The following is a 20,484-nucleotide window of genomic DNA, read 5'->3' as shown; positions in this document are numbered from 1 at the left end:
TTGACTTTTCCTAACACCAGTCTCTATGCCTAAAAGAAAATTTAAAGAACTCCAGTAAATTGCTTTTAATAACAAAAATAGAAAGTGTCCCTTCTTAGAAGTCATAAACAACCTGAGAAACAAGGAAACTAAGATATGTGCTAAATTTGATGAATTAGGAAAATAATTTAAATTCACATTTAAATGATACGTTATTCGATTGTATAATTAATTTATAAATATTTGGTATTAAAATTAAATAATTAAAATTACTTTCCTCATGTATTTCTTCCACCACCCATGTATCAAATCCCTTACTCTGATCCCCATTCGTGAAAAAGGGAGAGACGACAGACACATCCAGGGAAATCCTTCCTTCGGAGGACAACAGTGGTGCTGACCTCTCAGTATTTTCCATTCTATATTTTATGAAAATAAAGTCTGGATTTGACCAGTGTGGGAGTGGAGTGTGTGGTGCTACAGGGCTTTCTCGTTGTCTGGAGACATGCAGGGGGTGAAGGTCTCACGTGGAATTCGGTTCTCCTCACCACGTGTTGCTTGAACAGGTGCTGGGCTCACGTGTCAGACTTAACAAGTAGGACCCATCTTTGGAAACTAGTGACATATTTTATTGGTATTACAACTATAGGCTCATATAAAATCACACAAAGGTGCAATAGTGTGCAGGAAAGATTCATTTCTTAAGAAAATAATTTAATTTTTCAGCACTCGGCATAAGCAATTTTCAGTGGCTATGCATACACTTTCTTGTGATACTGTGATTGTCTATAAACATGGGGTCCACCGTGGCCACCTTGGCTGCTATGAAGGCATGTACGCAGTGCAGAACGGCGGTCAGATCCTGGAACTCGAGCTCCTGGAAGAAAAAAATGTGTTAAATGTGTTGATCATAATTACTGGAAAAACACATTACACATATGTTTAAATTTCTGTACTTTGTGAACTCCAAGAAAGTAAAAATACACATAAAATAAGTAAGGTTTAAACTAAAACGTAGAGTAATATGATCAAAAGTGGCATAAAAATGAATATATGGGGTTTTCTTAGTGCTGATACTGTGACAATTTAGCTTAAATCCTTTATTTTCTTATAATGTGGGTTAACACTCATTTTCTTTATTTTGCAACCAAAGTTGATCAGTGCTGGGTCCTAATCAGACCTGATCATCGGGGTCATGAGTGCATCCTCTGGAATTCCTTTGTTCCCCTTCAATGTTGGCATAACAAATTCCCAAATTTCAAAATAGTGAACAAAAAAATTCCTTTTAAGATGACAGCTAATTGATAGACATCCTATTTACTAAATTTCTTCAAATTCTAGCATGTTCCAAACTGCTGAGATGACATCAGAAAGGAAACCACTTCACTTTCAAGGAAAAGACCTCCAGCACACGCTGGCGTGCCAGTCCCACAGCTGTGCTCCCCTCAGCATCGCTAAACGCAGGATGTCTGATATTTTCATCCTATGGCAGGATGAAGGGTGATGGAGTTTGGACCTGTTGTCCCCCCAAAACTCATGTGGAAATCTGATCTACAATGTGACGGTGTTGGGAGCTGTTCGAGTCATGGGGGCGGATCCCACATGAATGGATTAATGCTCTCCCTGGGGGGTAGGGGTCCTGCGTGAGTTCTCACTGTATTAGTTCCAGGAAGAGCTGGTTGTTTAAAAGACCCTGGCACCTCTCCTCTCTCTCTCTCTCTCTCTTGCTTCCTCTCATCATGTGATCTGCTTGTACCCGCCGGCTGCTGCCACTTTCCACCATGAGTAGAAGCAGCCTGAGGCCCACGCCAGATGCAGCTGTCCCAGAATCGTGAGCCAAATAAACCTCTGTTCTTTATAAATTACCCAGTTTCATATATTCCATTATAGCAGCACCAAACGGACTGATGCGGAACTGATGGAAAAGGTGTACACGCAGGCAGAGGAGGAGAGCGGCACACCTGCAGGGACAGCCGTCCTTCCTCGACCTCCACCTCAGCTTCTCTGAGCTGCTTCTTTTCATAGCCCAAAGATTTGACATCTCAGAAATGCTTAAAACTTGCTTTACAGTGTGAGGTCATCTCAGTCTCTTTCTTGGTCTTCTCTGCATGCCTGCCTTCTAGAAACTGCTCCTCTCTTGGGATGGGTAAGGACCTGGGGTGCCAAGCATAGACCTGGGGAGGTTGACATGGGTGATGAGGACAGGGAGGCCAGGGTTTGCAGTTTGGTGTGACCAGGTGTGAAAAGTGAAAACCTGAAGCTTGCTGTGGATACTCTGCTGCCAAGTGCAGGAAGAGAGCCTTTCAGAAATTGAGTTCAACACAGAGAAACACGCCGCTGAGAAACAAACAAGAACACTGAGTGACCTGGGGTCTGCCTGTGCCGGGAGCTGCCCTCGACCTTCTGGTCACTGAAAACATGGGAATCCCTTTTCCTCTATTCCAAGGTGAACTAAGTTCCTCCTTGCATGCAACCCTAACCTTGACAGCTACACAATTACTTAGTTATTTTGGCTTTCTGAGTGAAGATGAGCAAAACGCTCAAGATGTCGAGGTGCGTTCTCTGGCATAGCTGTGTAACATTTCAAGAGTTGCATAGAGAATCACTGCACTTGCTAAGCAGGACCCTCACTTGGGTTGTTTGTAGACCCATGAGCTGCCCGACCCCTGTGCTAAACTTTAATTCAAGCTGGATCCACTAGTTGTACCCACACCGTCAGATGGTACTCAAAATCTTTTATTTGCTGTGATTTACCCCTGGAATAAAGAAAAATCCAGTAACTTCCTAGAAGAAACACAAGGTTCTTGGAAACAACACATACTCTAATTCAATTTATGTGTTTCTAAATAGTAACTACTGAGCTTCTCGAAGGGACATTAGGAAAAAAGAGCTATAATGTCCACATAATCTATGCTTCGGGGTCTTGATTTTAGTTATGCAAATTGGAAATTGCTTTACAAGTTCCCAAGACTTATCAAATAACAGCACAATGTGCCAAAACAAGAAACCAAATGGCCACCAGCATTAGTGAACAAATTTGAATGCAACATCAGTAGGTTTTTGATGTTATAAGTTGAAGCCACATTGCAAAATTTTTTAAAGCACTTGCAGGACAGAGTGAACTCGAACCACTAAATTCCACGCAAAATCTCAGGCAAAAGTGCTGAAATTCAAGATTCACATTAAAGCTTCTGAAACAGTTAATTCCATCTTGACCAAACCACTGAGTGAAGGCACCATGTGAGCAGAGGTCAAAACATAATATCTCTGGTCTGGTTAATCTAACCAAATATTGCTGGCAAGGCTATCCTGAATTAGAACTTTGCAGCTAGAGCCAATCAAAACCATATTTTGACATTCTGCTTGAATGGCATACACATGTTGTAGTCTAAGTCTATGACTTCATGTCTCCATCCCTCCCTGCTGTACTCCCAAACATGTGTGTACATGTTGGTCACCGGCTGTCATACTTGGCCCTGCAGAAGAAAGTGGACCCTGAAGGCTCTTTGGGTTGCTATAGTACAGGAAACAGATCGGTACAGAGAATTGAGTCAGGAAGTGTCAGCCTAATATAACAAGAGAAAGGCTCTCTAAAAACAGTACGTTTATTGGAAAATAAGCAGGAAATTGCAATTTGGGATATGTGTGCTATGACATGTTATAGGCATATCTGGAAAGGTTGGGGAAGGAGAAAATTTAAGGTCTAAGTGAGAAAGGGTACACAGGTTGTTCTGAAACAAATGTCCTTGGTTGGCATTAGCCCAGTGTTGAATAGGTGGTTGCTGGGTAGGGCTCCTTGTAGAAATGTTTTTTTGTGCAAGATTGTGTTGGCCTTTGAGCAAGGTTGTGGTTTTGGCAGAGTCTTTTGTGACAGTGCTTATTATCAGACACATATGCATGAGGACCCCCCCTCGTGGCCTCCCAACACCATCTTGTTAGGATTTGACGTAGGGATCTATCGTGGCATCAGTGACTTTCCCATTTCCCCCTTTGGATCAAGATTTTTCTCTGAAAGCACTGCTGACCATCAGCCTGTGCTTAGGTTTTTATTGTCTCTCGGTGCTGAGATGAACCTACCCACTCAGGCTGGTCCCACATCAGGGAAATGACCAGCAGTTCCGAGGCCATGTCAGAAGACTTTTAGCCACATTTGAGCTCCAAGGGGTTTGGAGGGAGCAGCTCTCAGGCTAAGCTGCTGGATCTTATTGCTTTGTTTAATTTTGTCTGTGTTTTGAGCATTGGTGATCATCTCAAAGCACTGGGACAGTATTCTCTTCTTAGGAGTGTTGTTTCTTCAGAGGTTCGACTGGCAATAGGTACAAAGTTTAAAATGGAAAATACAAAACAAAACCAACAGGAGTATAACACATTCAGTTTGTACGATGGTTCTGAACCAAGAGCCAAGCCTAAGGTCACTAACTAAACAAATTAAAAGACCATCAGAGATGGAGTGAGACCTGTTGTTGTTATTGAGTCTGTTTTCTTATTATAAGTAGTTGAGTCTCAGTTTCCCCAGAGGAATTTATCCAGGCACAGCATGTATTATTATGGCACAGATATCTCCTTATTTAGCTATTCAGCAGCAATTCTATTACCTAGTATCCTGTGACAGTTAAATTAAAGCAGAGAGTGCTAACTATAAATAGGGACGATTAGGACAATTTGAACAAAAAGTTGTGTTAAGGATGTTCTTAGAGCTACCCATCAGGTGGACTAAAGGATCTCTTAGGTCCTATAAAGATTTGATTTTGGCATGAGATTCAACATTTCATAAAGTTACATGCAGAAACTACTGACAGTGAAATTTTAATTACAGCATTATCAGGCCAAGCAAAAAATGGTAGGCACAAGGAAGAAAAAATTGAGAGATCAGAGTCTCATTATGATGGGGAGTCTTGTTCTGTTGTCTTGGGAAAAGCTGCCCACAGCTTGAAACCATCAACTTCTCACCCTGGTTTGTGGTTTAAGTGTCTCTGATTATGGCACTAGGTGGCTTGGTGAACTTTTGGTGTGGCCCGTACATTGGACACAAATTTTCTCCCTCAAAATTTACGTCAAGTGGTTTGGCTCCAACTTATAGGGCTTCAAAAACAGACCAGTTCATGTTCTTAATTAGAGAGTTGTAGCTGGATATTGGCAGAAACTAGAAGAATTTAGAAATTAGGCCAGCGTACAGGTAGATAACAAAAGGCAAAGTAATGAACAGGACTATGATCTAATAATAGGTATACTAGAGATTTCTTTAGAAACACAATTTTTTTTCTCTACAGTTACCCCCATATTTTACCAAAAATAATCAGAGTAAGACCGATCTGTTTGCAAAACAGTTCTCGGCTCATTAACCTGGGCCTGAATATTCACATAAGTACAGCAGGAATAGTGACTAACCATGGAGGAATTTCAGATTTATAAACCTCTCAAGTTTAGGAAGCCAAACCAAGACAGATTTCAGATTTTGTCTGCAGTACCTATGAGCGAATTTTAAATATGACGTCCTAGTCGAAACCTTGGTAATACAACCAATGTTTCCAATTATATCGTGTTATGAAGAGAGCAGATTCTTACTGAACTTATGCAAATAACCATTTACACAAAAATGTGGATACTTAACAAGTAGTTTTTGAATTCTGGAGGGATCAGATAGAAAAAGTAAGTGTATCCATTTTTGTTCACAAAAGTGTACTTTACCAAATTACTGTAAGCTACAGACAGTTTAAATGGAAAAAAAGAAAGTTTCCTTAAATCTTCAAAATGAAACATTAAAGAACCAGCAATGTTTTAAATAAAAAGTCATAAAACATTGGCCTCATTATTTATTTAGTTTCATGTAATTAATCCTTCTTCTTGATCTTGGTTAGCAGGTTCGTGAACCCATCAACTTCTTCATTAAGAGTTTTGAAAATTCTTACTCAGTCCCAATGGTAGTTTCTTAAAAGCAATCCAATGCCTACATCCCAGAGTACTTGCCAGAGCTTTTGCCTTGAATTTCTTTGAAGAAAAACAATTGTGGATTGTAGCTGATTATAACTGCTTTTAGAGAAGAATCGAAACAGTAACTGTCTATAAATGACAAAAATTGGAAATGGCCATGGTTAAATACCTGATGATAGTTCATTAGAACCAGAAATTGACAGGGAAATTTGGTTATTTCTGTGGCATACAACAATTTAGCTTAATTATAAAAACTACATATCAGATTTTCAGAAATTCTCATACAATTTTTTGGAACACCTGTATTAATAACACACTTATAAACGTAACTTAAAGAAGGTTTAGCACCACTTTCTATTTGATAAGGTTTCTCTAGTAATTTAATACAGTTGTCTCTTAGTATACATGGGGATTACTTCCAGCACCCGCTATGGATACCAAAATTCAGGAATGTTCAAGTCCCTTATATAAAATGATAGAGTATTTGCATATTGCCTATGCAATGTTTCATTCACTTCAAATTATCTCTAGCTTACCTAATTCAATTGTAAATCCTACATAAATAGTTGTTATACTCTATTGTTTTTATTTGTATTACTTTTTATCATTGTATTGCCTTTTTTTTTTTTTGTTTCTTTTTCTAAATACTTTTGATCTGAGCTTGGTTGAATTTGCAGATGCAGAACCTACAGGTATGGAAAGTTGACCGTATATCAAGGACGTCTGATTAGTTTAATAACTTTCTTTTTAAAAGGACTCAATTTAGAGTTCGATTTTGAGAAGTTTATCAAAAATATCAAAGGTCTAAAACATTTAATTAAATAGTATCACAAGTCATTCATTTAGCCAGAGTGATAACTAAAATAATGTAAAAGTAAATACAAAAACTTACAGTTATAGGAAAAACCTTAGCTCTTATAACAGAGAGAACTCACATTTCTTAAAAAATTAAAGACCTAATAAAAGGTAGCACAAAGCACAAGAAATTATTTTGTTAAAACACAAAATCATTGTTTCCTAGGACAATTCCCTAAAAGGTTAAACAACAACAAATATACATATATATATATATATTTATATAAAACTCTCACAATCTTTTATTAAGAACAGATCAATAATTCAAGAAAACCTCGTTGTTTTAACACAGAGAACCAAACTACAAAGATGCACAAGTGTCAGGCGTTTCATGTGCTCCTAGGCTTATGATGAAAGATGGGGTTACGTCCAGACAAACCTATCGTAAGTTGAGGATACCATTGTTGGAAAAGCACACTTCTGACTTACAGTATTCTTATCTTACGGTGGGCTTATTGGGATGTTTCCCGCTGTAGGTTGAGGAGCATCTGTATATAGTAACATGGTAGCGTAGGATAGAAAGTCAGACAGACAGACAGAAAGTTCTTATCACACTTATGATATACGAATAACTTACACTGTTTACAAAATGATTGTCTTCTGCGCTACAGGAATTTGTTATGGGTTTAAAGGATTTTATACCATATATACATGTATAAACATACAAACACAGTCAAAGATCTAATAGCTTTCATTTAAAAATTTTCGGCCACAAGGCAGTAACATAGTAATAAAAATTCATTGGTTCATCTTTACCTAAAATTTTAATCTAAATTGTGTCTTTGACAAAAATGGGACAGGTTAAGGTTACCTGTTTACCTGGCTAGAGCTTTTCAACAATGCTCCTATGAAAAGGCTTTTAAGAATTTTTATTTGCCCAACTTTCAAATAGTTATTTTTTCTTTTTTGCTTTTGGACTATCAATTTTTCAATCTCCTATTCCATCACCCTAAGCAATTGTTAGCCAGGAAAACCTAAAATTACATTTTTAAAAGGAAAGATTGTTAGCTGTCTAGGTTATTGGCTGCCATGGAGATAGTACAATTGTCAGACCATTAATTGGAAAGCTTTTACTTTCTCTATCTTGGCTGGAGTACCAAAAGATTAAAAAAATACTCCAAGAAATCTTGAAATCAGTAACAGACTTATCTTTCTTTTTCTTTTCTTTTTCTTTTTTTTTTCTTTTTGTTGTTGTTCTAGTTGCTTGATCAGTCAGTGTGAAAAGAGAAACACTACAGGATGGAAACTTTTTATTACAGTTCTGAGATCAAGATTTTGATCAAGGCACAAGGTGGTTAAAATGCAGACCCGGTGATCTGAGGACCTAAATTTTATAAACACTTATCTAGTTCTTTCCTTTTAATTTCCTGTGGGGTAAGCAGGTAACCAAGCAAAGAAGGCAGACGATTCAAAGTAAGCAAATTAAACTGGAGAGGTTAGAAGTCTCTACCTGCCAACCAAAAATATCGCATTATTTGTGAGGGGCATTCGAGACTTTTAATTTTAAACACAATTCTGAAAATGCAGTGTTGTTCATCTAGAAGTTGCACATATGGCCATTGTATTTCTAAATTACCCTATGCATGAGGATGGTCCACAATGTTTGAACATACAGCCAGCTGGGGTTCCTGAAAGAGAGTTGTCCTGACCTGCCTTACGACTCGGAGATCCCATTCCATTTCCTATTCATATCTCAAGAGATAAAAGAACATCCTGTTAGCCTTACAGGGAAATTAAGGATGTGGAGCAAAGTGTCTGGTTTTGACACGTGTGCCTGGCATGGGATACTTGTTTTACTTGGTGGACGGCCTCTGCCCTAGGTGTCCAATCTGTGAGTAAGGTTTCACTGTTGCACAAAAACTTTCATGAGTATGGCAGACACCTTAGTGGTAATTTTTTTTTTTTTTTTTTTTAATGACCAGTACGGGATCGCAACCCTCGGTGTCGTGCCCGTACCGGGGACTGGCAACGGGATCACAACCCTCAGTGTTGTGCCCATGCCACGCTCAGCCAGTGAGCGGGAACCGGTCACCACTTGGGATCCGAACCCTCGGCGGGAGCGCCGCCGCACTCTCAAGCGGCACACTCTCCAGTGCGCCACTGGGCTGGCACCCATAGTGGTAATTTTGCCTGTCTGTGGAAAAACTGAGGCAAAATTTGCCTCACATTGTTCTTTGGAGAATGAATTCCCTCATAAAATAGTGTTGACTGTCCTAATGGCTTTTAACTCTTCATCTAGTGTCCACCATTTAGAAAGTAATTTTCTCTTGGAAGATGTTCAGAAACAAGAAAACATAATTCACCAAAATTTTAAACCAGGCATGCATACCAAATCAAAAATGAGACCAAAAGTGTACTCACCAGAAGGACAGTGTCCTTTATATCAGAAAGAACTTGCCAGAAAAGACAAAATATCTTTTATAATCCCAAGAAGGATGCAATGTTCTTTATTACACAAATCAGATCCTGAATAAAGTCTGAGAGCTTAAACAAAAGAGAAAGCTCAGATCCTAAGAGGAGACACACCGGGTAGAACAAGGGAGTCATGGAAACGGAGAGTGCAAAGGACTCAGGTGGGTACCACACCCAGTTCCAGCAGTCTCCAGTTCCTTTAGAAGGTGATATCTCTTTACATCCTACTTCTCTGACATCAGATTCTGTCAACCTAAAATAAATGACAGAGAGGGAGGCTCTCCAAAAACAATGAGTTTATTTGGATATACGTAGGGGATTGCAATCCAAAATTTGTGTGCTATGATGGCTCAGAGGCCCTTCTGGAGAGATTCAGGTAAGGGGAAACTTTTAAAGGCAGAGAGAGGAAGTTTACATAAGTTGTTTTGAAACAGTTATATTTGGCTTCAAGGATTAATAGCAGGGTGGCATTAATTCAAGTTTGAGCAGGGAGATGCTGGGTAGGTGTCCTCATAGAAGTGTTTTTGTGTAAGGTCGTGGTGGCCTTTTTGCAAGGCATGGTTTTGGCAGAGACTTTGGTGATAGTTCTTGTTATTAAAATGTGTGTGTGTGTGTGTGTGTGTGTGTGTGTGGAGTCCCTTCACGCCCACCCAGCTCCAACTCATTAGGGTTTGATATAAGTGACTCCACCTTGGCATTGGTGACTTTAACAGAAGTTATATTGAAATGTGATGGCATCAACAAAGCAGCATTTCCCTGAGCTTGTCTGACAGTATTAAGTGTTATATTTTTTAAAAAGGAGTTCTTCATTCAAACTGGTTTGAACAAAAGTGGATTGGAGAAGCCTAGAGAGCTTTTGTCACTGTGGAACTGCCCAGCCCTCTTACTATGCTAATGGTATCGTCTGTGTCCAAGGGTGATTTAGCATGCTTTGTTTCTCAAACTTATTTGACTTTTCAAAATGGGGCAACTTGGATAACCATTTAGTAAATGTTGTAATGGGATTATGAGAACCTTGTGCACACTTAGTAGGACATATTCTTTTTTTTTTTTTTCCTTTTTGTCTTTTTTACTGACCGGTAACGGGACTGCAACCCGCGGTGTCGCGCCCGTACTGGGGACCAGCAATGGGATCGCAACCCTCGGTGTTGTGCCCGCACTGCGCTCAGCCAGTGAGCGGGAACCGGTCTCCACGTGGGATCCAAACCCTCGGCGGGAGCGCCGCTGCTCTCCCAAGCGGCGCACTCTCCAGTGCACCACCGGGCCAGCCCAGGACATATTCTTATAACAAAATATTCTCATAATTAGTAGAAGGTAAAGTATCTTGTTGATTCAGTCATAAAGTCATAAGCCATAAAAAATGAAAAGAATTACACCACAACTACTCAGAAAATCCCATTCGTTCCCCAAGATAGGACAGAGAGATCCGAGTCCAGTGCCCGAGGCAAAGTCGATAAATCTAGAAGACAGCTCAGGCCCTTGACAATGTTCCCAAGGACTGGGTTCACCTGCACTGCGCTGTTGAGATGACGGAGTTGATAGATGCTGCTGGAGTGGTGGGGACAGCTGCTGGGAATAGGATCGCCAAAGGGACTGTCTTAAGCAAGACGAGGCTGCTGGGACATGTGCAGCAGAAAACAGGGTTGACTGGAATTGCTCTGAAAACCGGGCTCCAGTGAAATGCCACACAAGCACTGCTCTCTTATTTTAGGGGTTCTTTCTTCACAGATGTTACAACAAAAACACCCATCTCCTTCCTGAGTGAAAAGTTCCCTCATCTGTGTATGATGCTGTGTCTGGCGAGGTGCAACCAGACACTGTGTGTTTGCCTCTTCTGTCTGCAGTGAGGAAGAAAGAAAATCTCCTAGAGAGATTTTATTTAAGAAAAAGAAAGAAAAAACACTAGCTTTGCCTCCCGGAGTTATGCAAACATCAGGCAAATAGACAAGGCAGGGAGCCTCCCCTCCCAGTGTCGTAGCAGGCCGGTGCATAAACAGCCCAATGGCCTGGAAATAAAAGCACGTAAACACCCACCTCCCCATGTAAGTTGGGCTGGTGGAAAGGCTTCACCACAGAGGGAAGTCTCCAGAACAGGCTGGGCTGGTGATCCAGAGTCCAGGCTCCTGAAGATTGAGAGGGAGGGATGTTTCCAGAGCATCCCCTGGCTGGAGCTGGAAACCCCTCGGACCCAGGCTCCTCCACAGATGCGCAGAGCATGTGGCAAAGCCTCTTGAAGCTGGAAAGCCAAGAAAAGAGATTCTCCCCTAGAGCCTCCAGAAGGAATTAGTCCTGCCGCACCTTGATTTCAGCCCCATGAGAAAAGTTCTCAGAGAAGTGTGAGATGATAAACATGTGTTTGTAAGCCACCGAGTTTGCGGTAATTTGTTAAAGGACTAATAGAAAACTAATACAGATGACTTCTTTAGATAATATCAGTACATTTTTTTTCTGTAGGGATAGGTGGGATAGAATTTTTTCTGTGTCCACAAATTTTATGCGAACAAGTGAAGATAAATGACCATTTTTGGTTGAAGAAGTTGAGCATTTCCATCCATTCATTTGTTTTTGGTAATATTGCTAAATAGAAGAAAGATACGAAAAAACTAAAGTGCTTCCCCATGTTTCCAGAGAAAGGTAGCATCCTATCAGAGAAAGAAAACCATAAAGAAATAAAACAATGACCCCAAATGACAATGGGTTTGTTAATGGACTAGGAGATAAATAGTAGTAATTTAAGAATAAATAAATAAATAAATAATTAAATAAATAAATAATTTATGAATACTGCTTAACGACAGTCATTGTTTTAATATGTAATGAAAGTGTAATATGTGCTTACAGATAATACTCCATCTTTGAATCTCTGAAATCACAGGCTATATGATGCCCAGGTTTTGGCTGGCTCTACACTTGGTGATTTCGTGCCATGTGAAACCACTTATCTTAAAGCTCATGCCAAGCCAGTCCGTGGGCTCTGAGGCTCTGGGAAGGGTGTGCAGACACTTTCAAGCTGGGGCAGTTAGGTATGATCTCTGACTGCACAGGCCGCTGGAAATGCCTACTTACTGTGAAATTGTGCAGGTTACACCACCTCCCAGTGTCTCTCCTACCTTATGTCTAGAGAGGGGAGATTTGCACTGCTGGCTCGAGAACATAGAATGAGATCATTTGGGTATGGGATGTGTCCTGCGTGGTGTGAAGTGAGTGCTGAATAACTTCTGATGACAGCAACAAAAATTAGAACAAGAGTCCATGCAACGGCTTCCCAGAACTTAGAAAATATCTACTTATTTTCATTTTTTTCCTCAGATGCCCACATTTTGTTAAAATTTCAGGTGTAATGTGCAATAGGGTTTCCTGTATCAGGGATTAAAAACAGCATGGTGTGAAAAGGCGTAGGTCTGGCATGGTGCTCTGGTCTTCCTGCTTTCTGTCTTTGTAATCTGTGTTACACACTGTGTCCAAAGAGCAGGTGTCTTCTGGCGCTCCCTGGCCAGGCCACTCAGCAAGCCTCAATGGCTCGCTACTGCCCTCGGGAGCAGGGTCCTCCTGGGAGTCAGGCATTCAAGATCATGGTGCTCCCACCGTCTTTCCCAGCCCCATCCCCGCTTCACCTGCAGCGTCTTTGTATTTCGGGGAGAGGAACCCCCCAAGGTCTGTGCTTTCCTACCCCACACCTGTGAACACAGGTTTCGTCTCTCCCTCTGCTGGGAACATCCCCAGCGCCACTCTGTATATGACTGTCCCATCCTTCCCATCCCTCCAGGAGCACCGCTTCCTCCACCAACCACCCTTTCTCCAGAGCGTCAAGCTGCATATCCACCTGTGAGCTACCACCGCAATTCATGAACACAGCTTCTGTGGAAAGAGCCTGTTCTGCTTGTTTTATACTTATTGGGATCGCATCTTTTCCACTAGACTGGACTTTTTTGAGAACAAGATGTTTTTTTTTCTGCTTTCACCTGAACAGTGTGTGTGCTTGAGGGAAAAGGAGGAGGAGGGAGAGGAAAGGAGGGGGAGAGGGAGAAGAAATAGCAAAAACTGGCAGAAGTCAGTGCTGTCTGGAGAACTCGAGGTCTCAAAAATCAACAGAGCTCAACTTTAGTGACTGAACACAGAACACCAAAGATCATTGAGTTTGGAAGAAAAAAAATAACTTGCATTCCTGTATACATGCATTGTTTAAAGACACTTTTATATTCTTGCAGAAAAAATGAAAATTAAATTTATGGAGATTTAAGCAGTATAACTTTCCTCCTTTCCTTATCATTACCATGCTTCTAATGATAAAAATTTGAAGAGTTAAGGAACTAAACATCAAAAATAAATTTATAAGAACTTAGTGTCCTTATGAGTAGACAAAGTGATACCAGAGCTCTCTCTCTGTGCCATATGTGGACATGGCAAAGAGGTTTTGTAAAACAGGAAAAAAGGACTCCCAGGGACTGAATCTGCCAGCCTGGGTCTTGGATTCCCCAGGCTCAGACCCAGGCTCCAGAATTGTGAGAAATAAATGTTTGTTGTTTAAGCCACCCAGGGTATGGTATGTTTTTTTTTATACAGCTCAAGCTCATTAATACAACCAACTAAGAATAAAAAGAGAGAAAACTCAAGTGTATATAATCAGAAATGAGAGAGGAGATATTACAACTGATGTCTCAGAAAAAAAAAAAAAGAAATATAAGAGACTATCATGAAAAATTGTGTGTCCCCAAATGGTATAACCTAGATGAAATGGATAACTTCCACTTCTTAGAGGCATAAAAACTACTGAGACTGAATCAGGAAGAAACAAAATCTGAGCAAACCAATAAATGAAAAGGAGAAAGAATCATCAAATAACTTCCAACAAAGGAAAGCCAAGAACCAGATGGCTTCACTGGAGAATTCTGTCAAACATTTAAAGAAAAATTAATGACAATATCTCTAAAATTCTTTCAAAAAATTGAAAAGGAAGGAACACTTTTAAACTCATTATATGAGGCCAACATTACCCATATACCAAGACCAGTCAAGGACACTACCTGCCAACTGAATTCAACAGCACATTAAAAGAATAATAAACCATGACTGAGGGGGATTTGTCTCTGAAATACAAAAATAAAAATCACATGATCATTTTGAAAGATGTAAGAAAACATTTATCAAAACTCAACAGCCTTTTATCACAAAAACAATAAAAAAGTAGAATAGAAGAAAATTACCTTCAAGTAATATAAGGCCACATATAAAAAGTTCACAGCTAATATCATCTTCAATGGGGAAAAGCTGAAAGCTCTTCCTTTAATATCAGGAACAAGACAAGGATGTCCACTCTTGCCGCTCCTATTCAACATAGTACTGGAAGTTCTAGCCCAGAGCAATTAGGTGAGAAAAAGAAATATAAGACAACCAATTGGAACAGAAAGAAGTACAATTACCTCTGATTATAGAAACTGACCTTATGTGTAGAAAATCGTAAAGATTCCACATTATACACACAAAAACTGTTAGAACCTAAAAAACGAATTCAGCAAAGATGCAGAAGACAAAGTTAACATACAAATTCAGTTGCATTTCTATGCAGTAATGATGAAAAATCAGAAAAGAAATTAAGAAAACAATCCCATTAACAACAGCATCAAAAAAAAAAATACTTAGGAATAAACTTAACCAAAGAAGCAAAAAGACTTGCACACTGAAAACTATAAAACATTGCTGAAGGAAATTAAAGACACAAATAAATGGAAAGATATCCCATATTCATGGATTGGAATTCTTAATATTGTTAAAATGTTTATACTACCCAAAGATATCTATAGAGTCAATGTAATCCCTATCAAAATCTTAATGGCATTAAAAAAAGTGTACAATTCATATAGAACCTCAAATGTCCCAGAATAGGCAAAGCAATCATGAGAAAGAACAAAGCTGGAGGCCCCTCTATTCCTGACCCCAAATCATATTAGAAAGTCACAGTAATCAGTACAGTATACTACTGTCACAAAGACAGACATGTGGACCAATGGAACAGAATAGGGAGCCCAGAAATACGTGCACCCCTGTATAGTCAAACAATGCTTAACAACAGGGCCAAGACTACACAATGGGCAAAGAATAGTGTCTTCAGCAAATGGTCTTGGAAAAACTGGATATCCAGGTGCAAAAGAACGAAATCAGACACTTCTTTTACACCATACATAAAAATCAACTCAAAGTGGATTAAAGACTTATATATAAGACCTGAAACTGTACAACTGCTAGAAGAAAGCAGGGGAAAAGCCTCATGACATTGGTCTTGGCAATGATTTCTTTGATATGACTCCAAAAGCAAAGGCAACAGACACAAAAATAGACGTGGGACTACATGAACTAAAAAGTGTCTGTGCAGCAATGGAAGCAATCAAAGGAGTGAAAAGGCAACCTATTGAATTGAAGAAAATATTTATGGACCATATGCCTGATAAGGGATGAATATTGAAAATACATTAAAAGCTCCTACAACTCAATAACAAAAGAACAAACAACCTGACTAAAAAATGGGCAGAGAGAGACTTCCAGGAATATGGCAGACTAGAAGTGTCCATGGCTCATTCTTCCCTCAGAAGAAGATTGAAATGGGCCCACTGCCACCACAGACATAGTTGCCAGAGACATTGTCTGGTCCCAGAACCATTGCTCAAAGCCACAGAATCTGCATACACAAGAGAGGTAGCTGCAAACCCTGCTGCCATTGCTGCCACAGAGTTAACCTTGCTGGTACTAAGGACACTACATATGTGAGGGAGACAGGTACAGCTACTAGAGCTGCTGCCATCCTCACAGATAACCCACTGCTGCCAAGGACACTGACAAAGTAAGGGAGGCAGTTGTTGCCACTACCACTCCTGCTGCCACCATGAGGTAAACCCACTGTTGCCAAGGACAACACAGATGCAATGGAGGCAGTTGCAGCCAGCTGTGTCTGCTACCCCCACAAGGTAACTCTGCTGCCAGACACTGCAGATATGAGGGAAGCAGTTGCAGTGGCTGGCACCACTGTTGCCCCCACAAGGTAAGCCCACTGCCATCAAGGACATGACAGACACAAGGAAGGAAGTTGCAGCCACCAGTCCTACTGCCACCAAGGCAAGGTAAAGTTGCTGCCACTTCAAAGACCATAGCTGTGCAGGCTGATACCATGGGCACCACAGCCAAGTGGGTGGTTTTTGCAGCTGCCACCACTGCTGTAGCTGCCACCACCAGTGCCACCAGGCAGCCACTATCATTGTGTGAACAGCCCACCACTGCTGGACCTGGCACTGTGAAGTGGGCAGGCTGACAAAGCCACCCACATAACCACAGCTACTGCAAAGGCAGCCTCCTACTCTAGCAGACCACTGACCATTCACCTGCATTGACACATGGAGGGTCACCAGCAGAGTGAGGGAAAGAGAGTAATAGAAAAAGCAACTGCTCTACCAGATGACCAGATATCAATGTAGAGATACTACAAATATGAAAAAACAAGAAAATATGAATCCCCCAAAGAAATACAATAACTCTCAAGTAAAAATCTCCATAGAGCAGGAAATTCTTGCAATGATGGAAAAGGAATTCTGAGTAAAAATCTTAAGGAAACTCAATGAGATATAAGAAGACACAGACATTACAATGAACTGGACAAAACTATCCAGAACAAGAAGGAGGAAACTTACAGACAGATCAATACTTAAGAAAAAGAACATAGCAGAACTCATGGAACTTAAGGAGTCATTCAATGAAATAAAAAACACAACCGAAAGCTTAAGAAGTAGACTAGAACAAGCACAAGAAAGAATTTTTGATCTTGAAGATAGTCTCTTTGAAATAACTCAAGTGGACAAAATAGAAAAAAAATAATAATTTTAAGAAATGAAGAAAATCTTGAGAGATAGCAGAGAAACTTAAGCACACAAACATCCAAATCATGGGTATTGTATTTATAAAGAGGAGGAGAAAGGAAAAGGCATTGAGAACATATTCCATGAAATATTAGTGGAAATCTTCCCAGGGATAGGGACAGACACAGACATTCAGATTCAAGAGGCTCAGGATCCCCAAACAGATTAAATCCAAAAATGTCTTCTCTGAGGCACATTATAGTCAAACTGACAAAACTCAAAGACAGAGAGAATCCTAAAAATAGCAAGAGAAAAGTGTCAAGTAACCTTTAAAGGCATCCCCATTAGACTAATAGCAAACTTCTCAACAGGAACTCTACAGGCCAGAAGAGAATGGGATGATATAAAAAAAATAAAAGAAAAACACCTGCCAGCCTATAATACTACACCCAGCTATCATTCAGAAATGAGAGAGAAATAGTATATTTCCTAGACAAACAAAAACTAAGAGAGTTCGTTACCACACAAGCAGCCATACAAGAAATCCTCAAGGGAGTCCTGCAACTGGAATCCAGAAAACAATATTTACTACCATGAATATACGAGAAAGATCAAAACCCACTGGTAGAATGAAAATGCAAATGAGAAAGAGTAATAAACTATATCTTACCACCTCCAAAAACCAATAAACACTGAAGACAAACAATAAAAGGGAAAGAAACAAAAGACATTTAACACATCTGAATGAAAATTGATAAAATCCCAGAAGTGAAACACTACTTTTCAGTCACAACCTTGAACATAAATGGATTAAATTCTCTGCTCAAAAGACACAGACTAACTGATTGGATTAAAAGGCTAGACCCAACTATATGCTGTCTTTAAGAGAGTCACTTCACTTTCAAAGACACACAGACTAATAATGAAGGGATGGAAAAAGATATACCACACTAATGGAAACAAAAACAAAGAGGAGTAGCTATTCTTATATTCAATAAACAGACTTTAAGTCAAAAGCCATAAAAAAAACACAAAGAAGGCCATCATATAATGATAAAGGGACCTGTCCAGCAAGAAGGCATAATGATCATAAATATATATGCACCCAACACCAGAGCACCCAGATATATGAAGCAAATACTGTTAGATTTGAGAAAAGACATATACACAAATATGATAATAGTTGGGGACCTGAACATATCTTCTTCAACACTGGACAGATCATCAGCACAACAAATAAACAGAGAAACACAGGATTTAAACCATACTTTAGAACAACTGGGCTTGGATGATATCTACATAACATTTCATCTAACAACCACAGAATATACATTCTTCTCATCAGCACATGGAATATTCTCCACGATAGACCATCTGATAGGTCACAAATAAAGCATCAAGACATTTTAAAATATCGAAATAATTTTAAATATTCTCTCAGACCCCAACAGATTAAAACTAGAAATCAATAATAAGTGAAATTCTGGAAACTATACAAACACATGAAAATTAAACAACATACTCCTGAAAGACATATGGGTCCAACAAGAAATTAAACAAGGAATCAAAAAATTTCTCAAAACTTATGAAAATAAAGATACTTCATAACATCATACAAAAACCTGTGGAATGCTGCAAAAGCAGTACTAAGAGGGAAATTTATTGCAACAAATACTTACACCAAAAAAATACAAGCTCTCGAAATAAACAACCTAACAGCACACCTCAAAGAACTAGAAAAGCAAGAATATTCCAATTCCAAAATTAGTAGATGGAAAGAAATAATTAAGATCAGAGCAGAACCAAATGAAATGGAAACACTAAAAATGATACAAAAGATCAATGAAAAAAAAGTTTGTTTTTCAAGAAGTAAAAACATGGACAAACCATCAGCCAGGGTAACTATAAAAAGAATAGAGAAGATCAAATAACAAAAATAAAAAATAAAAAAGGGAGACATTACAGCCAATTCCACAGAAATACAAAGAATCATCAGAGACTATTATAAGCAACAATATGCCAACAAATTTGAAAACATGGAGGAAATAGATAAATTTCTGGACACACACAAACTACCAACAAAGAACCAAGAAGAAATAGATAAATCTGAACGGCCAATAACAAGTGAGATTGAAGCAGTAATCAGCAGTCTCCCAACAAAGAAAAGCCCAGGATTGGATGGCTTTACTGCTGAATTCTACCAAACTTTGAAAGGGAAGTTGATACCAATTCTGATCAAACTAGTCCAGAAAATTGAAACAGAAGTCAATCTCCAAAACTCATTCTATGAGGCCAGCATCAACTGATAACAGAACTAGACAATGATACAACAACAACAAAAAAGAAAACTACAGGCCACTATCTTTGATGAACTTAGGCACAAAAATCCTCAATAAAGCCTTAGCCAATTTAAAACAGCAACACATCCAAAAAATTATACACCATGATCAGGTGGGATTCATCCTAGAGATGCAAGGATGGTTCAACATACACAAGTCAATACATGAGATATACCACATCAACAAAATCAGGGACAAAAGCCATATGATTATTTCAACAGATGCAGAAAAAGCATTTGAGAAAATTCAACATACCTTCATGATAAAGACTCAGCTAATTAGGTACAGAAGGAAAGTATCTCAATATAATAAAAGCCATATATGACAAACACACTACCAATATCATTTTGAATAGAAAAAAAGCTTTTCCCTTAATTATGGGAACAAGACAAGGATGCACACTCTCACTACTACTATTTAACATAGTATTGGAAGTACTAATCAGAGCAATCCGTCAAGAAAAAGAACTAAAGTGTGTCCAGATTGAAAAAGATGAAGTCAAATTGTCCCTGTTTGCAGATGTCATCATCCTGTATTTAGAAAAGTCTAAAGACTCTACAAAAAGTACTTTTGGAGTTGATAAATGATTTCAGTAGTGCTGCAGGATACAAAATCAACACACGAAAATCAGTGGTGTTTTTATACTCCAACAATGAAGTAGCAGAAAGAGAAATCAAGAAAGCTAGCCCATTCACAATAGTCACGAACAACATAAAATACCTAGAAATAAAGTTAACCAAGGAGGTGAAAGTTCTCTACAACAAGAGCTGTAAATCACTGTTGACAGAAAGTAAAGAAGATTCTAAAAGATAGACTTTCCATGCTCTGAGATTTGAAGAATTAGTGTTGTGAAAATATCCATACTTCCCAAAGTGATCTGCAGATTCAATGCAATCCCCTTCACAATACCAATGACATTCCTCACAGAAATAGAAAAATCAATCATAACATTCATATGGAACAACAAAAGATACTGAATAACCAAAGCAATCCTGAACAACAACAAAAAATAAGCAAATAAAATAAAGCCAGAAGCATAACACTACCTGACTTCAAATTATATTGCAAAGCTATAGTAACCAAAACAGTATGATACTGGCATAAAAACAGACACTCAGACCAATGGA

The 20,484-nt window shown here is 39.1% G+C and overlaps 1 protein-coding gene across 1 annotated transcript in view; it reads right to left on the bottom strand.

Moving 5' to 3' along the window:
• Positions 1 to 679: 679 nt before the first annotated feature.
• LOC103604399 (gamma-2-syntrophin-like) overlaps positions 680 to 20,484 on the bottom strand; it is a 53,092-nt gene continuing 33,287 nt past the window's right edge. The window contains exon 3 of the mRNA XM_008588955.1: positions 680 to 856. Within this exon, the coding sequence (XP_008587177.1) occupies positions 725 to 856 (132 nt within the window). The 3' untranslated portion in view covers positions 680 to 724. The remainder of the gene's footprint in view (positions 857 to 20,484) is intronic.

This window comes from Galeopterus variegatus, unplaced genomic scaffold (genome assembly GCF_000696425.1).
Source record: "Galeopterus variegatus unplaced genomic scaffold, G_variegatus-3.0.2 Scaffold5121, whole genome shotgun sequence".
In the NCBI taxonomy this organism is placed as follows: domain Eukaryota; kingdom Metazoa; phylum Chordata; class Mammalia; order Dermoptera; family Cynocephalidae; genus Galeopterus; species Galeopterus variegatus.
The sequence above is the reverse complement of the archived record's forward strand: the minus strand, read 5'-3'. Positions and strand labels throughout refer to the sequence as shown.